Raw genomic sequence first — 21276 nt, forward strand, 5'->3', positions numbered from 1 at the left:
CTCCGCAAATGTCCTGCTTTTGACTAAATAACTAAGCTCACATTCACTCCATCCCAATACCTCGAGTCTTTCATTCCCCTCCTGCTTCCTTACGATACATAAAGTTCCCCTTCTATCAATGTCCGTGCTCAATCTTGTGGGTGGTTCCTTTAAAATCTCTGTTCCAATCCCAATAATGTGCTTGAGACTAACGTTGTTTTCCCCCTTTCTCTTCGTCTGATCTTATAGTCTCATCAACTCTCTAGAAAAACTTTCGTCTTTGTTAATCCGACAGGTTACATCATACATGCTCTGATTAGCTGTGCGCTTAATAGTCGCTGCAATAAAGAATTTTGTCATATACTCATGTTGATCCCTTTATTTAAATTTTTTAGAAGAATGATAAATGTTTTTAGCAGCCCACAAACACTCAGTTGTGTCAGTCATGATTGGTACAGTTCCAAAGGCCTTTCATAATCCGAACAGAACAACTTAATAGAATTCTGTCTGTTGATAATATAGATTCAGAAACAGCGTGTAGGAAAAAGAGTAAGACCGAGGCAAATGGAAATATGCCGCCCCTTCAGCCGCAGAGGCTGAAGGGTAGGAGCAGGCAAAACAATTGTTCAGGTCTTCTGTGGACTTTTAAAGTGCATTTCTTGGATTTCAGTTTGAAAGTTTTAGGATGGCAACCTTATTAATGATGCATGCTGTCATTGTAATGCATCATAAAGGAAGTAATCGTGTTTTTATGGTAAATTATATTATCCTACCAAATAAGGATCCAGTAGTATGTTGTGTGTCTATGACCGTGTTTGCGTCTTCTTGGAAGACTGTGTATTATTTCTTATTAAAGTGGGTATGAGGAAGGAATTAAGAAATGGTCAGATTATTAAAATTGTTACAGGTTGATAAACAGTTGTTCAGCAATTTATAGATCCAAGGTTGTTCCTGTAACCTTTTAGAGCTCAGCAAAGCTGAAATAAGTTATGAGGAAAACGGGTAACTTGAGCTACCACTGTTCATAAGAGCACCCCTGTCGGTCCATTCGACTTACTTAGTAGTCCAGATAGATAATGGATCCTTAACTGGCTGAGAATTCATTCACAACCCAAAAGGGTCGGGGGAAATTTCATGACATAATCGTACATCAGTTCCCCAAAGCTTCTTCATACACCACACTGAGATGCAGTCAGTCACGTAAAACGAAGTCAAAATCTTATGACTCCAGCAAAAATACTATAACTCAAGCACATTTTTTCTTTTTGGGGCACAATCTCTCCCACACCCTAAAGTGGCATGGTTCATCATCAGGCCCCTTGTCACACCAGGAATAAAAATTCAGTGGTTTGGGCCACAACTTCCTGCTCAGCCTCAAATGAGGCAACGGAAGGAGCTCTTTGAGATGTTTAATATGTAGTCAGATGTTACCCCTTTCAGAGCTAGGTATGGGTGGTTTAGAGTGTAGGTGCAGAGTGCAAAGTGAGTGTGAAACAAAATTAACTTAAAAAATGCCAAAAAGTGATAAATAATGAAGGTTGTGTACTTATACGACCCATCAAAGTGGCAATTTACACCGGTCGACTATTTTCAGCGCCTATAACTAGAATTATAGATGATAAACGCAATCATTAACCAGGACGGAGCACCAGGAGAGAGGCATGCATTTAATATCTTTCAAGTACCTTTAAGTGCCATTCTTTAGCTGGAGAAAACCATTGCAAAAATAGTGTTTTGCAGCGTAAAGCCTTTTCTGGATTCACATGCCATGCATTCCGCCATCTAATGGTTGGGTCCGGAATTGTTTCTTTTTTTTTTCTCTTGTTTTGGTTGCTGTCGACCACCATTTGGTAAAACACACAAGATGATGGACTGAATGTTGCACATTGGCAAAACATTCACCCCCAGTCACAGATCTGGGTTTAATCCATCGTTTTTTGCTCACCATGCCACCCCAGTTCAGACATGGCCATATGCAAATCAGTCTTGACCCTGTGCCTCATGGGAACCGTCCAGCCCGAACTGCCAAGCCATGTCTTCCCTGGACCGGAATCAAGCATCCTAGGACCGGTTCCCGTGCTCACTACGCCATCATCTTGTGTGTTTTGCTGTTCGCCTTATGTGGGAAGGGTATGCCCAGACGTGGGTCCCGTGCTCACTATGCCACTGGAGTCCAGCTATCCTGGCTGAAGAGGGGTGAAAGCCCAAAACCGGTCCTAGGATGCTTGATTTCGGTCCAGGGAAGACATGGCTTGGCAGTTCGGGCTGGACTGTTCCCATGAGGCTCAGCGTCAATACTGATTTGCATATGTCCATGTCTGAACTGAGGTGGCGTGGTGAGCAAAATAACGATGGATTAAACCCAGATCTATGACTGGGGGTGAATGTTATGCCAATGTGCAAAATTCCGTCCATCATCTTGTGTGTTTTGCTGACCACCATTTGGTGCCCTGTGTGACGTCGGACGGTATCCTGGAGGTGGCCATCTTCAGATTGTTTTATCCGCTGTTTGGTCTGGAGTCATGACGGGAAGCTCCAAAGATTTTTTTTGTTTTTCCCGGACAACTTCGAAAAAGAAGCCTATCCAAGAAGAACATCAATCATCGACATCACTGAAAAGTTTTCCGCGATCGTCGTCGAGAGGGAGGCAGAACCAGAGAACCACACAGGTCCACAAATGGCGAGGTAGGGGTGATGGAGAATACCCCCTTCAAGTTCTGTCCTAAGTGCCACCATAAGTATGCACAATGCGACCCACACAACGTCTGCAACCTCTGCCTGCCCAAACACCACAAGGACTGTGAGGCCTGTGCCGCGTTACTACCGAAAACGCTAAGGACGCGTCGATGTCAAAGACTGGTCCACTACGCCACAATGTCACAGACAACAAAGAAAACCTCTCTAAGAGACCTGGATTTCTCGAGCGACGACAAGGAACATGGAACACCAGCGGAGTTGCGGCACGAGGGATCAGATGTCTAGGTCCTAGAGGGGGACTCCGAAAAAATCCACGCCGAGAAAAAGGCTAAGGATCCGAAAAAGAAAGCAGAGAAGGTTAGACACCTTAAAAATACGTCAGAACCAAAGGGCCACAAACACAAGGCGCACAAATCGGCCCCGACGCCTAGCGAAAAGGCGATTTGAAGGCCAGCCGCGATTTAAAGAACTCCACGGGACCCAACCAAAGGTCACCGAGGAGGGGAAGACGACGAAACTAGGGGTTGACGCCGCACCCACAAAAAAGACCACTACACCGCCGAAGACTAACATCGACGTCGGGAAGAAAATAAAATCTCCTTCCACTAACGCCAAGAGGGCCCTCGAAGTAGAAAAGAAAAGGAGAAGACTCTAGGAAGAAATGGCAGCACTCATGCAAAAGAAGGACTTCGATGCCTCGTTGAAGGATTATTGTATCCCGAAAACACTGGCGCCCGAACCAGAGAGCGTCAACGCCGAAGAGGCAGAAGACACCGAAGGAGAGGAAGAAGGGATCTTCGACTCTCCGCCGACACAAGAACCTCAAGGCAAAGAACCCGAGGAATACGGAGATATACCGGAAGAGGAGGAGAACTCCGAAACTTTTGAGGAACAATGGAACGATCTTGATACTGAGAGTACAGAGGAAGAGATTTGCTTCTATCCTTCGAAAGCTTCACCTCCTGATGGCATAGCTTTCTACAATGACCTTGTCAAAAGGGCAGCAAATCAGTTTGGAGTCCCTCTAAAGGAGAAAAAAGGGGATACAGGTTTCTTGCTAGAAACACTGGCACCAGCTTCAAAAGGGACACTATCTGCCTATGCAGGCCAAGTATCCTGGACCAAGGCAAAGAAGCATTCAAAGAACCAGCTTCAAACTAGGGGGTAACCCCCAGAGTTGAGAAGTACAAACCCTCCTCAAAAGACCCGACATATATTCTGGGAAGTACAATACCCAACTATATCATAACACCACAGCCAGGAGGAGAGCCAATGCAGTCTCCAACACAGGTCTACCACCTGAAAAGGAAAGCAAAAGGATAGACATGGAGAAGAATGGAGAAAGAAGAGCAACACAGTGGCACATTGCCAACTCTAATGCCCTTTTGAACAGGTACGGACACCAACAGTGGGACGAAATAGAGGAGTTGCTAAACAAATTTCCTGAGGAGGACAAGAAGAGGGCAAAATCTATTGTTCAGGAAGTGAAAAACGTGGCTAACACCTGCCTAAAGTCAGCCCTGGATGCAGTAGATCCTGCAAGCAGACAGATGTGCACAGGAACCATCCTCCAAAGGCATGCCTGGCTCAGAATTTCTGGGTTCAAACGATAAGTTCAGACCTCCATTTTCAACAGACCATTTAACGGTGAAGCTCTGTTTGGACGGAGGTGGATGAATCCCTCCAAAAAATTAAAAAAGACAATGAAACAGCAAGGGCTATGGGAGCCCTACAGCAAAGAGGTTATTTTAAAAGAGGAGGTTTCTCTAACAGAAAAACCCCAGGTAGAGGTAGCTTTGGTCAAAGACTGCAACCGACACAACCATCTCAGGGGCAGAACCAAACCAACAGATGGGTCAGCAGTCAAGCTACCAAGGTTGGCAACAGCAGAAACAGCTCTTTCGAGGCAGAGGGAATGGCAGAGGAAGAAGCCAATCCTGTAGAGGAAGAAGAAGCGGGTCTAACTAACTTCATGGAAAAGGACCCACACAAAATACCGGAAGAATATCCTTTTTCCACAAAGAGTGGAAAAGGATAACCGACAATTGGATATTAATTTTGGTACAATACGGCTATTCCATAGAACTCACAAAGACCCCACCTGCAAATCAACCAAAAATAAGAAAATAAAACAGATTAGAAAAAACATTGCTCAATGCAGAAATCAAAGTACTATACCAAAAACAAGCAATAGAAAAGGTACCAATACAACAGTGGTACAAAATAAACTACTCTCCATACTTCCTAGTACCCAAACGGGACCAAACTTTAAGGCCAATCATGGACCTAAGATTCATAAACCGGTTCATACTAACTCAACATTTCAAAATGTGTACCCGTCGAACTAATTCCACAGATTCAAAAAGGGGATTACTTGGCAACAATAGATCTCAAGGACGCCTATTTACATATCCCTATGAACAGAAGGCACAGGCAGTACCTAAGATTCCTACTCAACGGAACACACTACCAATTCAAGGTACTCCCATTCGGAATAAAATCTGCTCCACAGGTGTTCACAAAGTGCCTGGCCGCAGTGGCAGCATACCCGAGAAGAGAGAAAATCCACGTCTACTTTTATTTAGACGATTGGCTAATGAGGGCACGCACAAAACAAACCTGTCACGATCCTGTTAAAAAAACAATCCAAACACTACAAAGACTGGGTTTCTCAATAAGCCACAAGAAATCTTCAACAACACGAGAAAGAAAACTTTCCTGGAAGCAAGACCACACAGAAAACGCTTAGGCTTATCCCACACAAGCCAGAATATAAACTATCCATCTAGAAACAGTCCTCTACCAGAGGGGACAGTCTCTGACAGTGAGGAATGTAATGAAACTAATGGGCATGATGGCATCATGTATCCCACTCATCCCTCACGCTTGCCTACACATGTGCCCATTCCAAGAATAGCTCACCAACAGCTGCTCACAAGCCACAGTGAGTTTGGAGGATCTAGTGGTTTTTACACAAAGGGTGTAGGCACAGATACAATAGGTGGGTATCCAACAACATAGCACAGGGGAGCCCTTTCAAGGACTTAACTCCATCTGTTAGTCACCACGGATGCATCACTCAACAGGTGGGGTGCACATCTCAACCAGTTGAAAGTTCATGGTCAGTGGTGTGAAAAGGACTCCACAAAACCTATCCATTTTTTGGAGATGAAAACCGTTTTTCTGGCACTCAAAGAATTCCAGAAACCTATTATGGGGAAAAACATATTAATACAAACCGACAATACAACTACAATGTTCTACCTGAACAAGCCGGGTGGAACAAGGTCGTTTTCCACTCAGTAAACTTGCACAGGAAATCTGGTTTTGGGCAATACCCCAAAAGATCAGTCTACTAACAGTACATCTACCAGGGACAGACAACATTACAGCAGACCAACTGAGCAGACCGACCACCTGCTCCCACAAATGGGAGTTAAAGCAGACAACAGTGCAGTATGTATTCAACATCTAGGGAATTCGTGTTGAAACGGTATGCAAGTATGCAGAACAGGAAATGCCAAAGCTTTGCCTCGGTTTCCTCACCACCTGTCAAAGGGAAATGCACTTTCACTCAACTGGTCACAGACATTTGTTTACACCTTTCCTCCAATACCCCTAATAGAAAAAGTGCTACAAAAAGCAATAGAACCAGGAACAAACCTGATTCTCATTGCTCCTCACTGGCCAAGGCAGACATGGTACTCAACTCTCTTAGAAACTATCCAAAGGAGAAATGATCAGGATCAAAGCAGAAAAAGACCTGCTGACAATACAACATGGACAGATCTTTCACCCGGAGCTAGCAAGTCTACAACTAGCAACCTGGCGCCTGAATACATAGAATTTGGACACCTCAATCTACCACTCAGAACCATGGAAATTCTAAATGAAGCAAGAAAACAGTCAGCAAGAAAATGTTACACAGCTAAATTGAAGAGATGCACCACATGGTGCACCACTAACAACAAAACACATTCTATTAATACACAAGAAACAGTTATTACATATCTTACTTACCTTTTGGACAGCAACATCAATTTTTCTAGCCTCAAAGTGCACCGTGCAGCAATAGTGGCATATACAAGAAGAAAAACATGCAAACGTGTTTTTTTACAAGACCAGTCGCCAAAAGATTCCTGGAAGGAGCAAAAAGAATGGCTTCACCAAGAGCTGCTCCTGTACCAACATGGAGCTTAAATACGGTAGTTTCTCAACTGATGACAAAACCCTTTGAGCCCATGCATACAGCGGATCTCAAACATATTACTCTCAAAACAGCCTTTCTCATTGCTATAACATCATTACGAAGAGTATGTGAACTGCAAGCATTAACTATCCAAGAACCCTACTTACAAATCCTAAAGGATAAAGTAATATTAAAAAATAACCCACAATTCTTACCAAAAGTGGTATCTTAAGTATCACTTAAATCAAAACATTCTACTGCCAGTTTTCTTCAAAGACCCAAAAACAAAAGCAGGAAGAATCCTTCATACCCTGGATGTAAGAAGGGTTTTACGGTATTATTTACAGAAAACAGAAAAAATCAGGAAGACAAAGCAATTGTTTGCTTACGCACATAACACAGGATCTGCGGTTACAAAAGCAACTATTGCAAGATGCATAGTACAAGCTATCCAATTATGTTATTGCAATGCCAAAAAGGATCTAACATTGCAACCACAGCTCACTTCACAAGGAAGAAAAGAGCAATGCTGGCATTTATGGCCAATGTGCCCATTGACTCCATTTGCGCAGCGGCAACATGGGCATCACCACACACCTTTACAAAGCATTGTGTGGATATACAAATGAATAAGGAAGCTCAAAGTTGACAGAAGGTGCTTCAACGCCTGTTTGCAAGGTCTTCCTTTCACCACAGCCTCCCAGAAAGGGGAGAAACTGCTACATAATCTGATCCAGAAAAGGATTCACGCTGCAAAACGAAATGGTTACTTACCAGTAGGAGTAGTTTTGCAGCTTGAAGAATTTTCTGGATTCACATGCGACCCACCCGGCCTCCCCTAGAAGGAAAATAAACAAGTGGGAAGCAAAAGACTACAACAGTATTTCAAAACCATCTCGAGGATTACAAAACCTAATGAAAACAGAAAAAGAATCTGAAGATGGCATCCATGCACGTGGACCTCCAGGATACCGTCTGACGTCACCCCAAATGGTGGTCGACTGCGACCAAAACAAGAAAAAAGACCATTCCGGACCCAACCACTAGATGGCGGAATAATGCACAGCATGTGAATCCAGAAAATTCTTCAACCTGCAAAACTACTCCTACTGGTAAGTAACCATTTTTAGGTCTTGCTAAGTCAGCGCGCATGCGCTGCTCAGAGAGACTTTAGTGGTGAGTTTTCAAAGTGCTACCCACATGGTGTTGCTGGTTACAAGCTTGAGTGCACGATGGCGTGCACGTGCACGGCTGCTCCCAGCATTCCCCCCCTCCCTTCTCGCCCAGCTCTTTGATGCTCTGCTCGCATCTCCCTCCTCCCTTTTCGTCACTTTCATTGTGGCTCCTCTGCTCCTCACATTCCCCCCTCCCTTTTCGCTCAGCCCTTTGATGCTCTGCTGCATCTCCCTCCTCACTTTTTGTCACTTTCATTCTGGCTCCTTTTCGTCACTTTCATTCTGGCTCCTATGCTCCTCGCATTTCCCTCTGCTCCTCGCATTTCCCTCTGCTCCTCGCATTTCCCTCTGCTCCTCGCATTTCCCTCTGCTCCTCGCATTTCCCTCTGCTCCTCGCATTTCCCTCTGCTCCTCGCATTTCCCTCTGCTCCTCGCATTTCCCTCTGCTCCTCGCATTTCCCTCTGCTCCTCGCATTCCCCTCTGCTCCTCGCATTCCCCCCTCCCTTCACGGCCAGCCCTTTGATGCTTATAACATTGTGTTTCATTTAGGGCATTAAACATAAAGGAGCACTGGCAACACTGATAAAATGGATTTAATTTTGAGTAGTGACTAAAACTTTAACCACACACACAACCCCGCACACACAACCACACACAATAACACACACACACAATAACACACACACAACCACACACAATAACACACTACACACACAACCACTCCGAACCACCCACAACCACACCGCCCCACACACACCCACAAACACACACCCACAAAAACACACAACCCCACAGACCTACACACAAACACACATACCCATACCCACACACACCCACACAACCACACACAACCACACCCACCACACACACCTACACACAACCACACCTACACACAACCACACCCACACCAACCACACACACCACCACATACACACAACCACACACAATCACACTTAACCACACCCCCACCCACCCCCCCCTGACTTCTGCTGTTTTTGATCAGACCAGAGTCGTCTTGAGATTTAAATCCATAATTGACATCTCTCTGTGCAAAAGACTTTGTGTTGAATTCCCTCTTACCTACTCCTCAAAGTGGCTTTTTAAGCTTTAGGTTCCTCGGAGCCAGCCAATGTATCTGCAAGAAGTTATCTGCAGCTTTGTCGTTTGACATAAAAAGCAACACTCCCCAGTGGGGTGGGGAAACTGAATTCCGATCTTTTGCATAGGCAGTTCCTTGGTGTTGTGTAGGGGCCTAGGAGTAAAAAGCTGTTACTTGAGATTTTAATTTTCCAGATTCCTTTTCTTTTGCACTGTTTTTAGTACTGCAAGATTTTCATTGGATTTACTTATGGCAATTTGGAAGTATGTATATGGATTTACAGATGGTCTTCTGTGCACATCTACGAAGGGCCATTTGGTCCATGGGTCCCTCCTTTTTAAGGACTCTGGGGCAAACAACATTCGTGTCTCTGGCTTAAACTATTATTGTTTTAACAAAAACATGTTTATGGTTGTCTATGGATGGAGGCCAGTTATAGAAAATGTTATGATTTTTATTTATTTTTTCTGTGTTTCTAGTGCAAGTTAGTCTGCAAAGAGTTTTTAAACGCAAACAATATCACTACTGGTGATCAGTGCAAAATAAAGGGCCATTTGACTTACGAGTAAGCGGGATGCGAGGGTATACATGTTGTTTGTGACACCAGTAAGCAGCAACCTTATGACTGAATAATAAAATCAGAATTGTTGTTTATACATCCCAGCGATGCACTTATTCATCAAAAATCACCCCAGGACATCTGTTGCCATTTCCTTTTTTTTTTTTTTAACATTGGTGCCCCAGCCATGACCATATCCTAATTTAAAACCAAGAAGAATTAGGTAGGTACCAGGCGGCAGACTTAGGCAAAGCCCTCTGCATTTTCTTTGCGCTGTAGGTGTCTGCTTGCTGGTAATATGTTTATTTTTTGTTTCCTTTCAGAGTATCTACTTATTTCCTCGTGATAGCCTCTTCTGAACCCTTTTTAGTGTAGGTCCTTTTGAGATGTATTGTAGTTTGTTGATGGATCTGAAATGTCCCTTTTCTATGTGCTGATGCATTTTCTTCTCTTTATTTCAAGACGAGGCTACTGGAGGCCAGACAACCGTCCTAGTGGTGACCTGTGGAACAGTCAACTTCGAAGGAAATAGACCAAGTGACTTCAATCAGAACCTACTGCTGACAGCACAAGTGACACCTGGCAATACGGTCTGGAAAATTGCAAATGACTGCTTCCGCTTTCAGGAGTCCTAGACCTGAAGGAGCATCTTTTGGACTGCGCTGGACCTCTTGAGTTTTTTTTAAAAGCGGCAACATCCCGCCATTTCTAAGGCCATTTGGTGTATTTTTACCGAGATTACCCCTGCATCAATGTGTTACCCATTTTATATTTTGTTAAGCTAACTTCTGAACGAGTAACGTTTCTGGTTCAGTAGGTTATCTACACTCTTAAAGTTTAATGCTGATTTCAATAGACATTGGAAACCTTTTTTTCCCATTAACAATTTCACAACATTCAGCCTGTTGGAGGAAATGGTGAGGACTTGCACCTACGAATCCACCCACTACCACAACGCTTGGTTTTACAAGTTTGCCTTGAAGAAAAAGCCGTGTTTTTTTGTGTGTGCGCCCGCGCTTCTAAGGTTACAGTTTCACGATTGGGCGTTACTCCATAACTGCTACTCTGTCCAGTTTACACACCCCCTGGCGCCTGCTTCACCAGTTCCTGAAGTAAACACCTTTCTAAGAAACTGCTTGGAGGAAGGAGTAGCGTGCTGACTAAATTGGGAATTTTTCTGCATGTTCCTTTTTAATGCCAATTATATAAAGTTGTCAATTTAAATAAGAAGGAATTGAAAACGGCAAAATATTTATGAAAAAAACATGAAATATATACCTTTTGGAGTGGAACAAAACTTTGAAATAAACTACATGATTTTGGGAGTCCATCTATAACAAGAACCTCGGTTTGTTAGCTAGGCGCTAAGGTAACTTGCCAACAGAGTGAAAGTTGGTTTATTAGCTATGTGTGGCCTTTAATAAAAACGATTGTACTTTTACATGGTTGCCGACATGGTTTTAGTTGGCATGGAGTGGTTGCCAACGTGTCAGTTTTCGGGCATCATGCTACATTTTTGCTGCTTTCTGTAACTAGTTACTACAAATAGCCGTAAATATCAAATCTGTGAACGCGTTGACTGTAACAGGCCTCTGCGTGTGCTTATCAGGCCCATGAAAGCATCCATTGATGTGATTTCAATATGAGTGTAGTGTGATTTAGCGGCAGGAGTAAGAAGCTCGGAGGGAAGGAATAACTATGACTGTTCTGGGCTAGGTTTACACTGTTGTGCTAAGTTTTACTCCACCGTCTTCAAGACGTGGCCACACTCATGAAAATAAATCAGCAGTATAGGACTTCACTGCCAAAAGGAGAAGTAGGAAAAGAAAAGGCTTAACTTGTTCTTGAAGGATGTGTAGCAACCTATGACGGAATTAATCTTCCTATGGTACAAAGATAAAAATGGCAGTAGGTGATGGTTTGAGAATAAAGATGCCACTGCGGGTGCCAGAAGTCCAACTCTCATCATGAAGTCTGTTTATATTGAAGTTATCGCCTCCCCGCCCCCTTCAACAATACGAGGTCAATTGAGGATCATTGGTGCAACTCTTCATGCTCTGAATAAAATTGAAACCAGTAAAAAAAAAAAAATAGGAGTTTTAGATTTAAAGAGTTGTTCTGTTAGTTAGCAGAGAGACAAGTTATGATTGTCTTTGCGTTGAGGCTGTTCTGTTTTATTCTTCTTTGTTTTGCCACCTGTTAGCCTATTGTGGTCCGCTTTAGATGGATTGTTTGCTGATATTTAAACGTCAAAGACAGTAGTGCTAGCTATCATATGGTAAAGCGTACAAACACTGGCATGCACAAATGTCACAGGGTGATAAAGGTAGTCGTGATAATGTCTATAATAGTGTTTAATGGTTCTGGTAGTGGTAGTAATAACTTGCACTCAAGTCCTGACCAACATCTTAAAGAACCTATTGCAGTTGCCTTTTGTATAAAATGCATGTAAGAGATAAAGAATTGAATGTGTCGATTGAGTGTATTTTTCAGATGTAAAATAGCCCCACGTTCTTGACAAAGCAAGCACTCCAGGAAGGTGGAATGTTGCCGCAAATAGCATGATGTCATTGATTAATGCTCCTCTGGGTGGAGCCAAAGATCACTGAATGCATATTTTGAAGACTGCTAACAATATATCTTGCAGGCAGTTATGCTGGTAATCCAGACCCAAATATTAGGGCCCTGGATACAGTGATCGACAAAACTCTCGCCTCTCTAAATTACCTGTTGAGTACAAAATAATGTTCTTAATCCTTAAACAAGAAAACCGGAGCAGTTCAAATAAGAAAACAAGAAAACGGATTCATGCACAAGTTCTAAAACTGCCACAAGCTTTTGGTATCCCTCTAGTCTGGATGATTTTACACATCTATGGGGACAACATTCAATTAGGTTAGCTTTAAGTTGTTTTACTTAATAATATTAATTAATTGCTAACAATTTTTTCTCAAGATTACATTATTTTAAAACAAGTCAAATTGCAAGTCTAAACGAATTATATGTACATTTTGTTTTTTTACTTTCCTAGGAACATGGTATATATTATGTACAGACGCATTCGTAATTAAATCAAAATGGCATACAACAGAGTTAATTAGCTGCAGATAACTCGAAAATTGTTCCATATGATTGACTTTTTTTTTTTTTTTTTTTGCTGCTGCAGTGTATCAAGTGGCCATCGTGTTGTACACAAATTTCAACAACAATGACATTTGGATGAGTAGTAATTATAGGTTAATAAGTACTGGGCCTGCAAGCAAAGAGTCTAAAGGGGGCTTCTTTAGTAGAAGGGTGTTGTGCTTTATACAGAATCAATAGAAAGCAGATCTATGATGAGGTTTAACTTGAATCAAGAACCCAGCTATTTGCGTCCGTTACAAAAACCATTGGTTCCAGATACTGGAGAATCCTTGGACTAGATCCCATAATTTATATCCTTTCCGCATATTTCATCTGATCTCTAAAGCAGAAGTAAAGTATGCGTGGCATGGTACTTGGGTTCTTGCAGACTAATCTCGCTATAATAACTTCGTTAGAGCTCAAAGAAGTGCTGAAGTAGCCTTCTTGGCATGGCACACTCTGTAGACTTGCTTGTCTTCGTGTAACCACAGCCATTCCCCTCTCAAGTGTTACAAGTGGCAGCTACCTTATCTGAAAGTCTGAGGGCTCATCTTGTTAACTATGTAATGTTCAGTCGTTAGCTATTTGTATAAATATCATGGCGATTAATTTTTATTTTCATCGAGGCTTCTTGGAATCATTGAATAGTATTTAGTGCAGTCATTGGTATTATTAATTTCAGATTCACAACGTTCTCATCCTAATGAGGATAAACTGAACATACCGATCTGATAATTCAGCCTCAACCACACCACATTTCCTTAGCGCTATCTTTACATTCTAGTTTGATAGACCAGGATCAAAAATGTGATGACAAAGGAGGTTGTATACACAAAAGCTACAAATGGCTGACATTCTTGCATTTATCCAGCTCCCCAGCACCAGAGGCTCACAGCTCCCTCAGCACCAGAAACTGGGTGCGTCCTACCTCTTGCCTGGGTCTGTCACCCAGGGAGAGCACCGGGGCCTGAACTCACTGATGCAGCGCCCATTAGTTTTGGTAACACCATAACGGCTGGAGGATGTTTTGAAAGTAGTTAGTATTTGTGCAAATTCAAATCACCAGGTACCACAGACCACAGTAAGTCTCATAAATACTAGTCTTGACAATTGTAGTGGCCAGTAGGTAGGTCGCAGATAAGGAGCTAATGAGACTGCAAGAGGGAGTTTAGGTATTTGAGTTTTAAGAGAAGAAACCACCAGAGCTCTTCAGAACTCTTACAAATAATCATGGCACCAGCAAACGGGAGCTTTTGCAAGTGCTTTCCCAGACTCCATTGCCATTTACTTTCTCACATTAATATGAGTACAATTGTGAGTTTGTTTTGGAGAAAAGCCACTGCAATGCTTTTCACAGGAGCTGTGTGCTGGTGTGATGGGCAGGAAGCGAGGAATATGTGGGTTACTTGTTACTGTATAGAACTGGCCAACTGAGCAGCAGCAAGGAGTGATATTCCACTTCCACCAGCAATCCCAAAATGCTTCAAGCAATAGAGGTGTTAACCAATCCAGTGCTTTTCCTGCACTGGCATTGCCAGATACTGCCCATCCCAATTTTCTCCCTCACCCCTGCCCAATAATAGACTCCTTGCTCATGGCCCTCACAAGCAGCAAGGGTCGTGTGGTCAAAACTCGGTCGTAAATTAATACAGCCTTCAATCATTAAACACAACTGTATTCCCCCACCTGACCACCCACCCAGGTTAGAATAGGCAATTTCCCTTGCAGGATCCTCACCCACAGATCACACAAGAACACAGAGAGACCTTAGCACCGCACACTGAGCAGGATGTAAAACAGGCCCTGTGAAGGGATTTGATGGGGTACCCACAGACCTTGCACCACATTTGAGACTCTCTTGGTCCCTAAATTGCTAGCATTATATAACTCTGCCAGGACAGATGGCAGGCACACAGCCGCTGCCAGAGAGACGTTAGTCACATCTATCCTAAAAGCAGAAATAGACCCTATGTCACTTTCTTATACACCACTCTCAATGTTAAATACAGACTATAAAATCCTAAGCAAAGTGTTCACACACAGATTATGGACATTACTACCTACGCTGGTCCAAACGGTTTATCCCCTCCAGAAACACGTCCTTGAACCTGAGACTCTTCGATATATGATCAATCTGACGTTACTCCATCGGTATACCCACAGACATGGAACAGGCTTTTGACACCCTACTGTGGGACTATATGTATTGATTATTAAACCAGTACGGGTTAGGCCCATTCCTGATAAATTGAATCAAATTGCTTTATTCTGAACCTACGGCAAGGGCTAATATTAATCTATAAGACTTGTAAAGCGCTCTCTTACCAAATGGTATCCTGGCTCTGACCTGCTGATCAAAACTGAAAAAAGCTGGTATATTTACTTACTAGAAATCGGAAATACTGCCTGAAGTTAAGTAAGGAATAAGCTGATCGAATGGATATCGGGAGTTTATTCCATATTTATATGGTACCCAAATAGAAACTTCTGCCACCCTAGTTCGTTCTCTTAAATGAAGGCACCACCAAAGTTCTCGAATTGGAAGATCTAAGTGATTAGCAGGGTGTGTACCATATACATTTCTGGTATAATTCTTGTGGTCCTTGTTTGTGCAGTGCTTTATACGTGAAGTACAATGCTTTAAAATGAGCCCTCTCCTTCACTGGTAGCCAGTGTAGTTGTTTGATGGTTTTCCTGACCGATCCGTACTTTGGTATATGGGAGGGAACTCTTGCGGCTGCATTTTGCAGCACGTGAAGCTTCCTAACATGCTGGGCCCGTAGATTAGGATAGAGGTCATTACAGTAATCTAATTGGCCAATATCAAAGCTGATATGACCAGTTGTTGAAATCTTACTGGGATAAACAGCTAGAACAGGAAGCACATCTCATAGACCTAATATCACCAAAGGCACCTGACAGGGATGCTCCTTCTATCCCATCTTATTTGAGTTAGCCCTCACAGTCAAACTGTGCACACTAGATAACAACCAAGGTATCCAATTAAACGGAAGGGCGCATAGTCTGCTTATACACTGACGGCATATTACTATATATTCGAGACACCCGCTTCAGCTTGGCAGAGATAGATACATACTCTAACACTTCAAAGATGTCTCCTGTGAATCCTGTATCTTCCCATCCTGCCAATCCCAACCGCAACTCCAAATGTCACCAGGGGGCAAGACTCTTAGGAGGGAGTACCATATCTTTAAACACGATCATGCAGAACTAGAGATGCGGGAAGGCAATGTGTGCTATAAGACTTCTGCTCTCAAGTATCCTTCTGAACCAAGTTGCCACTATTGGTGGGTCTTGCACCAATATCCAAAATGGTGATGCTTCTGCGTCCCCTGTATTATTTTGCCAAGATTCCCTTCATATTACCGGCATGTATATTTTGTGACTTAGATGTACTACTAGGCCAATTGTTTTGGGCTGTCATCAGACCCAAAGTAGTGCTTACTAAATTAAAACTACCTTCAGACGCGTGGATTGGAACATCAGATTTCCGAAATTACTACCTGGCAGCACAATTACAATGGGCAGCCTGGTGGCTGGCTGATAAACATGTGGAGGAGATCGGCTTGACCACCAGGAGAATTGAGGAAGCTATCCTCCTAGACTGCTTCTTCTCTTGCCAGCAGCAACACCCACCCTTAAACATACTGCCTGCTACTGCTCTGAGTTGCTGCCATCTCAGAGGGGTGGGAGACCGGACACAGAAAAAGATGGCACAATTCCCCCAAATGGACAATCTGCTTCCTTTCAAACCAGAGATTAAAGCTTGTCTACCGGGACGTGACCTCCTACTCCCCCGAGCACATCGGGATATGCCTGAGCGCAGTCCTGGAACGCACTCATCTGGTCATATAACCCATTGATGAGGTATGACGACATGCTATCAATGCACCAGCTTGAATGCGTCCCATGATCCCATCCCACCTCACCTGGTTATATCGCTCCGATATGCTCCCGCCCAAAGTTTGCTGTTTAGCCTCACTAGAGGTCGGGTGAAATCTCCTGAATGCAGTTTCCTTTAGCAGTCAGAATACAACGATCTACATTACTCTCATCGTGACGTGTCAGTGGGGGTATGTTAATTGTTAGATTGCCTTGTATTACTGTTAGAACTAACCCGATTGAGTAAACCATGAACTGTCTAACCACTCTTACCTGTTGAAACCTGGAGAAACAATTATTCATGATAGAATGGCCGATGTATTGCACTGATCTGTATTGTATAATTACAAAACTCAAAAAGAAAAGTAAAAAATGTATGTAGATTAATAGCACTAGATACATAATTATATGTGCCAAATAGTCATTACTATCCTATGGGGCTTTGTTTAGTTTCGCTCAGGATCTTCAGGTGCACTTAGGTTCATATATATATATATATAATCTACTGGCAGTCGCCAGTAGATAGTTATAGTTAAGATCGTGTTTCCATAGGAAATCCGCAACATTCTATTTGGAATAACTTTGGCGCCGATTGACGAATCCTCGCGAAATTTTCAAAATAGGTGGGGCGCTCCGCTCCTTCCCTGAAAGTTTCGGGGGGGGGGGGAGGGGGATTCGTCAAGCGGGGGCTGAGAAAAAGGGGGGTCCCAAAACGTGTTTTCCCCATGCATTTTTCCATAGGACCTTTAGTCCAAGCTACAGCCCGAACGGCTGAACAGAATTACTTGAAATTTGGCAGAGAGGTAGTTCTCAGGTCAGGGATGTGCCCTTTGCAGGTTTGGTGTAAATCTGTTCAGTATTTCCTGAGAAAATAGCATTTAAAAGCATATATATATATCTATAAGCGCGCACCGTGCGCGTACGGTAAAACTTACCGTACGCGCACGCTGCCGAGCGCGATTCTGATTGGTTGTTGGATCTTAGTAAACATTCGAATCGGTCAAAACCAGGAAGTGTTGGCTGCCATTTTGTCTCTCGCAGTCTGAGGGGGTGAAAAACCAAGGTGGAGAACGTGAAAAGGGGGCAGGGTGGACAGTTCCTGACCCCCTAGCCTTAGTCAGGGGGTCCCAGAAGGACCCCCAAGGGCCAAAACTTCCTTTAATTTTTTTGCAAAAAATCGCGGAGTACGCGTAGCGTGCGCGTACGGTGGAAACGGAAAAATACCGCGAAACGCACCGTGCGCGTACGGTACGCGCACGGTGAAAAACCTTAAAAAAAAAAAACATAGCTTTGCACTATAACTCACGCGACCGCAATCCTCTGCTGATGACGTCCGATATTACATCACTGATGACATATGTGTCTTTCTGAAAAAAAAATATTTGTAAAATATGTATAGCTAAAAATTAATGGAAGAAGACATGGGTAAATAAGTGTCTAAATACAGTGATGTAATATCTGACGTCATCAGCAGAGGATTGCAGTCGCGTGAGTTATAGTTGCCTGCACTAACTATAACGGGGGAATTTCAATGGTTTTTCACGAGTGAAATGTCCAGCTAACTATAACATGTGTGAAACCTATGGTTTTTTAAGTAAATATATATATATAAATTTAAAAAAAAAAAAAAAATTGAGCAGGAGTCATACGAAAAACATCTAAAATGTAGGCCTGTGATACAGTTTACTTGGAGTGAAGGTAAACTGCTGGTTTTATTTTTTGGGGGGGGAGAGGGGACATCACCTGGGATAGTTGGATCATTTTACCTCACTTGCATTTTGACCCATGGCAACTTTTCTATGCCACCTTGCGGTTTGATTCAATAAGGGCATGGGCAAGCAGAGAGTTCACAGACAGCATGATTTGGGCCAAACAATCCTAAAAAGGTAGAGTTAGGCTAGTGATTTAATAAGAGAAACCTTTTTAATTTAACATAGTTATTTTTATACTTTGAAAAAAAAACCTTTAGAGTAGAACTATCACTTAAAGGAATCTTGTACTAGATCCGAGGCAAAGAGCTGGGGGGGCTAAAACGGACCCATGGTATAAACACAAAGTTTAAAGAGAAGTTTTCAGAAGTTTACTATTTAGGTAATGCAAGGATGTTTTATGAAGTTTCAGTGCCAAAGTGTGGGGCCCAGAAATCAGAAGGATCTTCCACTAGCCCGAGAACCAAAGTCTGTGTACTTGTAGTAAAACGATACAAGGCATATGCTTTTACCATGCATGGTAACTATATAAAGTATGTAAAACATATATCTAAAATAAACACGTTAGTTATAGATTCCTTACCTTAGAATTCGCCCCAGGATCCGGAAAGTTTTTTTGTCCGCAGTACCTCTGTGTGTCGGAAGGTAGCGTTGGTCGGCAGGATGACTTGGCATCAGCTACTTAGACGCCGCCCTTGCACGCTGACGTCCGTTCTTTCTTTTTCCTTGTGAGCCAGCGCAAATCCGGGAAGAGTGTTACCTCAGTCATTTTTTGACTAACTTATTCTTGACTTTTGTCGACTCCTTTTTTCGATTCTTCAACTCCAAAGGTGCACGAGGGATGCCCGGCTTCAAGCCATGCGGTTCCTGTCATCGGATGATGTCGATGATGGATCTGCACCGCGTGTGTCGTTTTTGCCTGGAGTGCGACCACGACCCAAAGTCATGCTCCGAATGCCAGTCGATGGTGCTGAAAGCTTTGTGGGAGCGGTCCCGAAAGCTGCTTGAGCACAGGCAGTCTGCTCTGTGCCGTTCGAGGTCCCGCTCTCGAGGAAGGTCGAGGGACCGGTCGCAGAGCCACTATCATTGCGGTTCCATGTCTTCGAAGTCTGTGCACTCTGGGTCGGGTAAGTCTAAGCATAAGAAGTGGAAGCAGTATTGTCGCTCTTCGACTTCTCCTCGGTGTCCCTCCCGTGGCTCCGTGCACGGATCCCGAAGAGTCGACTCAACATTTCCCTCCCTTTCCAGGACCCGGAGCGACTCCCGCCCAGCTTCATACGTTGTAAGAAGCGATGCATGCCATCTTTGGGGGCCCGAACCCGCCGGCGGGCACCTTCAGGCTCCGCGGACTGTGTTGGGGGTCCTAGGCCTTCTCCGCCGGCGGCTCTGGCATCGCAGGGCCCCCTTGGATCCAGGCCTGGATCCGGATTGGCCCCAGTTGACCTGATTGTCTCCACTGGCGCCGCTTCTTCCGGCACCACTACAGAGTTCGATGCCGGTCGCCCCCCCGGCATGCGTCGACCCCAGTCTCCATCCCGACGTGGACACAGAGCCAGACCGGCGTTGAGAGGGGTTTTTATGTCCCTGTTCACTCCTGGGGCCCCTTTTCAACCAGAATGGCACCCAGATACTGAAGAGGGGGACTGGGAGGGGTCAGGTGACCCTCTAGCTGACCAGGAGAGTGAGCAGGACTGGAGAGAGGAACTGGGGGATGCCAATGGTTTGGACTCCTCGCCTGACCATGGCATGTTGTCTCCTCCTACCGTGGCTACGGAGGAGGGAGCATCATACGCAGTGGTTTTGCGTGGGGAGGCTGATGTTCTCAACCTCGAGCTTTCTACGGTGGTGGTCAGAACTAACTACTTGACAGAAGTGCTTCAACCGGCTGCGAGTTCTTCGGAGACCTTGCTACCGTTTAGTGAGGCCCTCATTGACATCCCTTTTATGCACTTAGTCCAGGCCCAACACGGGGGCTCCCGTGGAAAGGATGATTGCCCGACGCAGTCTCCAGCCGACCCCACTTTCCTTTCCAAACACCCCACCCCAGAGAGCTTGGTGGTCCAAGCTTCCACTTCCAAAAGCGCCTTCCCTAATGCTCCACTGGAAAGGGAATCCAAGAAGCTGGACCATCTTGGAAAGAAAATTGTCTCTTTTGTCAGCTTAGGCCTGCGGTCCGTAAACACCATGCCGGGAGTGATGCAGCGAAGTTTGCGATACGTTATGGGCTGGACACCGCCGACTCTCTGGGCAGGACCATTTCAGCGTCAGTAGCGCTTCGTCGCTACACCTGGATGAGGTGGACTGGTTTTTCAGGGGATGTCCAGAACACCTTGATGGACATGCCCTTTGATGGCCGTCGCCTTTTTGGCGACAGAGCAGACAACGCCCTAGAGCGCTTCAAGGACTCACGGGCTACGGCCAAGTCCTTGAGCCTCTCCACCAGCCCTGCGCAGTCTGCTTTTTGCCCCTTTCGTGGCTACGAAGGGGTGCCACACTGCGTCACGCCCAGAGCCACAGGCCGCAGCGAGTTACCCAACCTTAGCAAGACAGGGAACCAACGCCGTGGTTCAGGGGCCCAGCAGGTGGGCCAGCCAGTCCACCAACCCCCCCTTCTGCAGCATCCTCCAAACACTCCTAGTCTGACATTTCAGGCCCATCAAACGCCAGTGGCCGGCAGGATTCGCCATCACCTCCCCCACTGGCGCACCTTCACGTAGGACAGGTGGGTTTTGCAAATAGTCCAAAGGGGCTGCTCCCTCCCCTTCAAGACTACCCTTCCAGCCATGCCACTGCGACACCACCGCATGTCAGAGGATCACCTGGCCCTTCTCCAGCAGGAAGT

The 21276-nt window shown here is 44.4% G+C and overlaps 1 protein-coding gene across 1 annotated transcript in view; it reads left to right on the forward strand.

The window, feature by feature from the left end:
* The window catches only part of LOC146829486 (NTF2-related export protein 1-like), an 85436-nt gene extending 74296 nt beyond the window's left edge, over positions 1-11140 (forward strand). The window contains exon 4 of the mRNA XM_085608172.1: positions 10162-11140. Within this exon, the coding sequence (XP_085464298.1) occupies positions 10162-10334 (173 nt within the window). The 3' untranslated portion in view covers positions 10335-11140. The remainder of the gene's footprint in view (positions 1-10161) is intronic.
* The last annotated feature ends 10136 nt before the right edge of the window (positions 11141-21276 follow it).

This window comes from Triturus cristatus, chromosome 5_2, assembly GCF_964204655.1.
Source record: "Triturus cristatus chromosome 5_2, aTriCri1.1, whole genome shotgun sequence".
NCBI classification, from domain to species: Eukaryota; Metazoa; Chordata; class Amphibia; order Caudata; family Salamandridae; genus Triturus; species Triturus cristatus.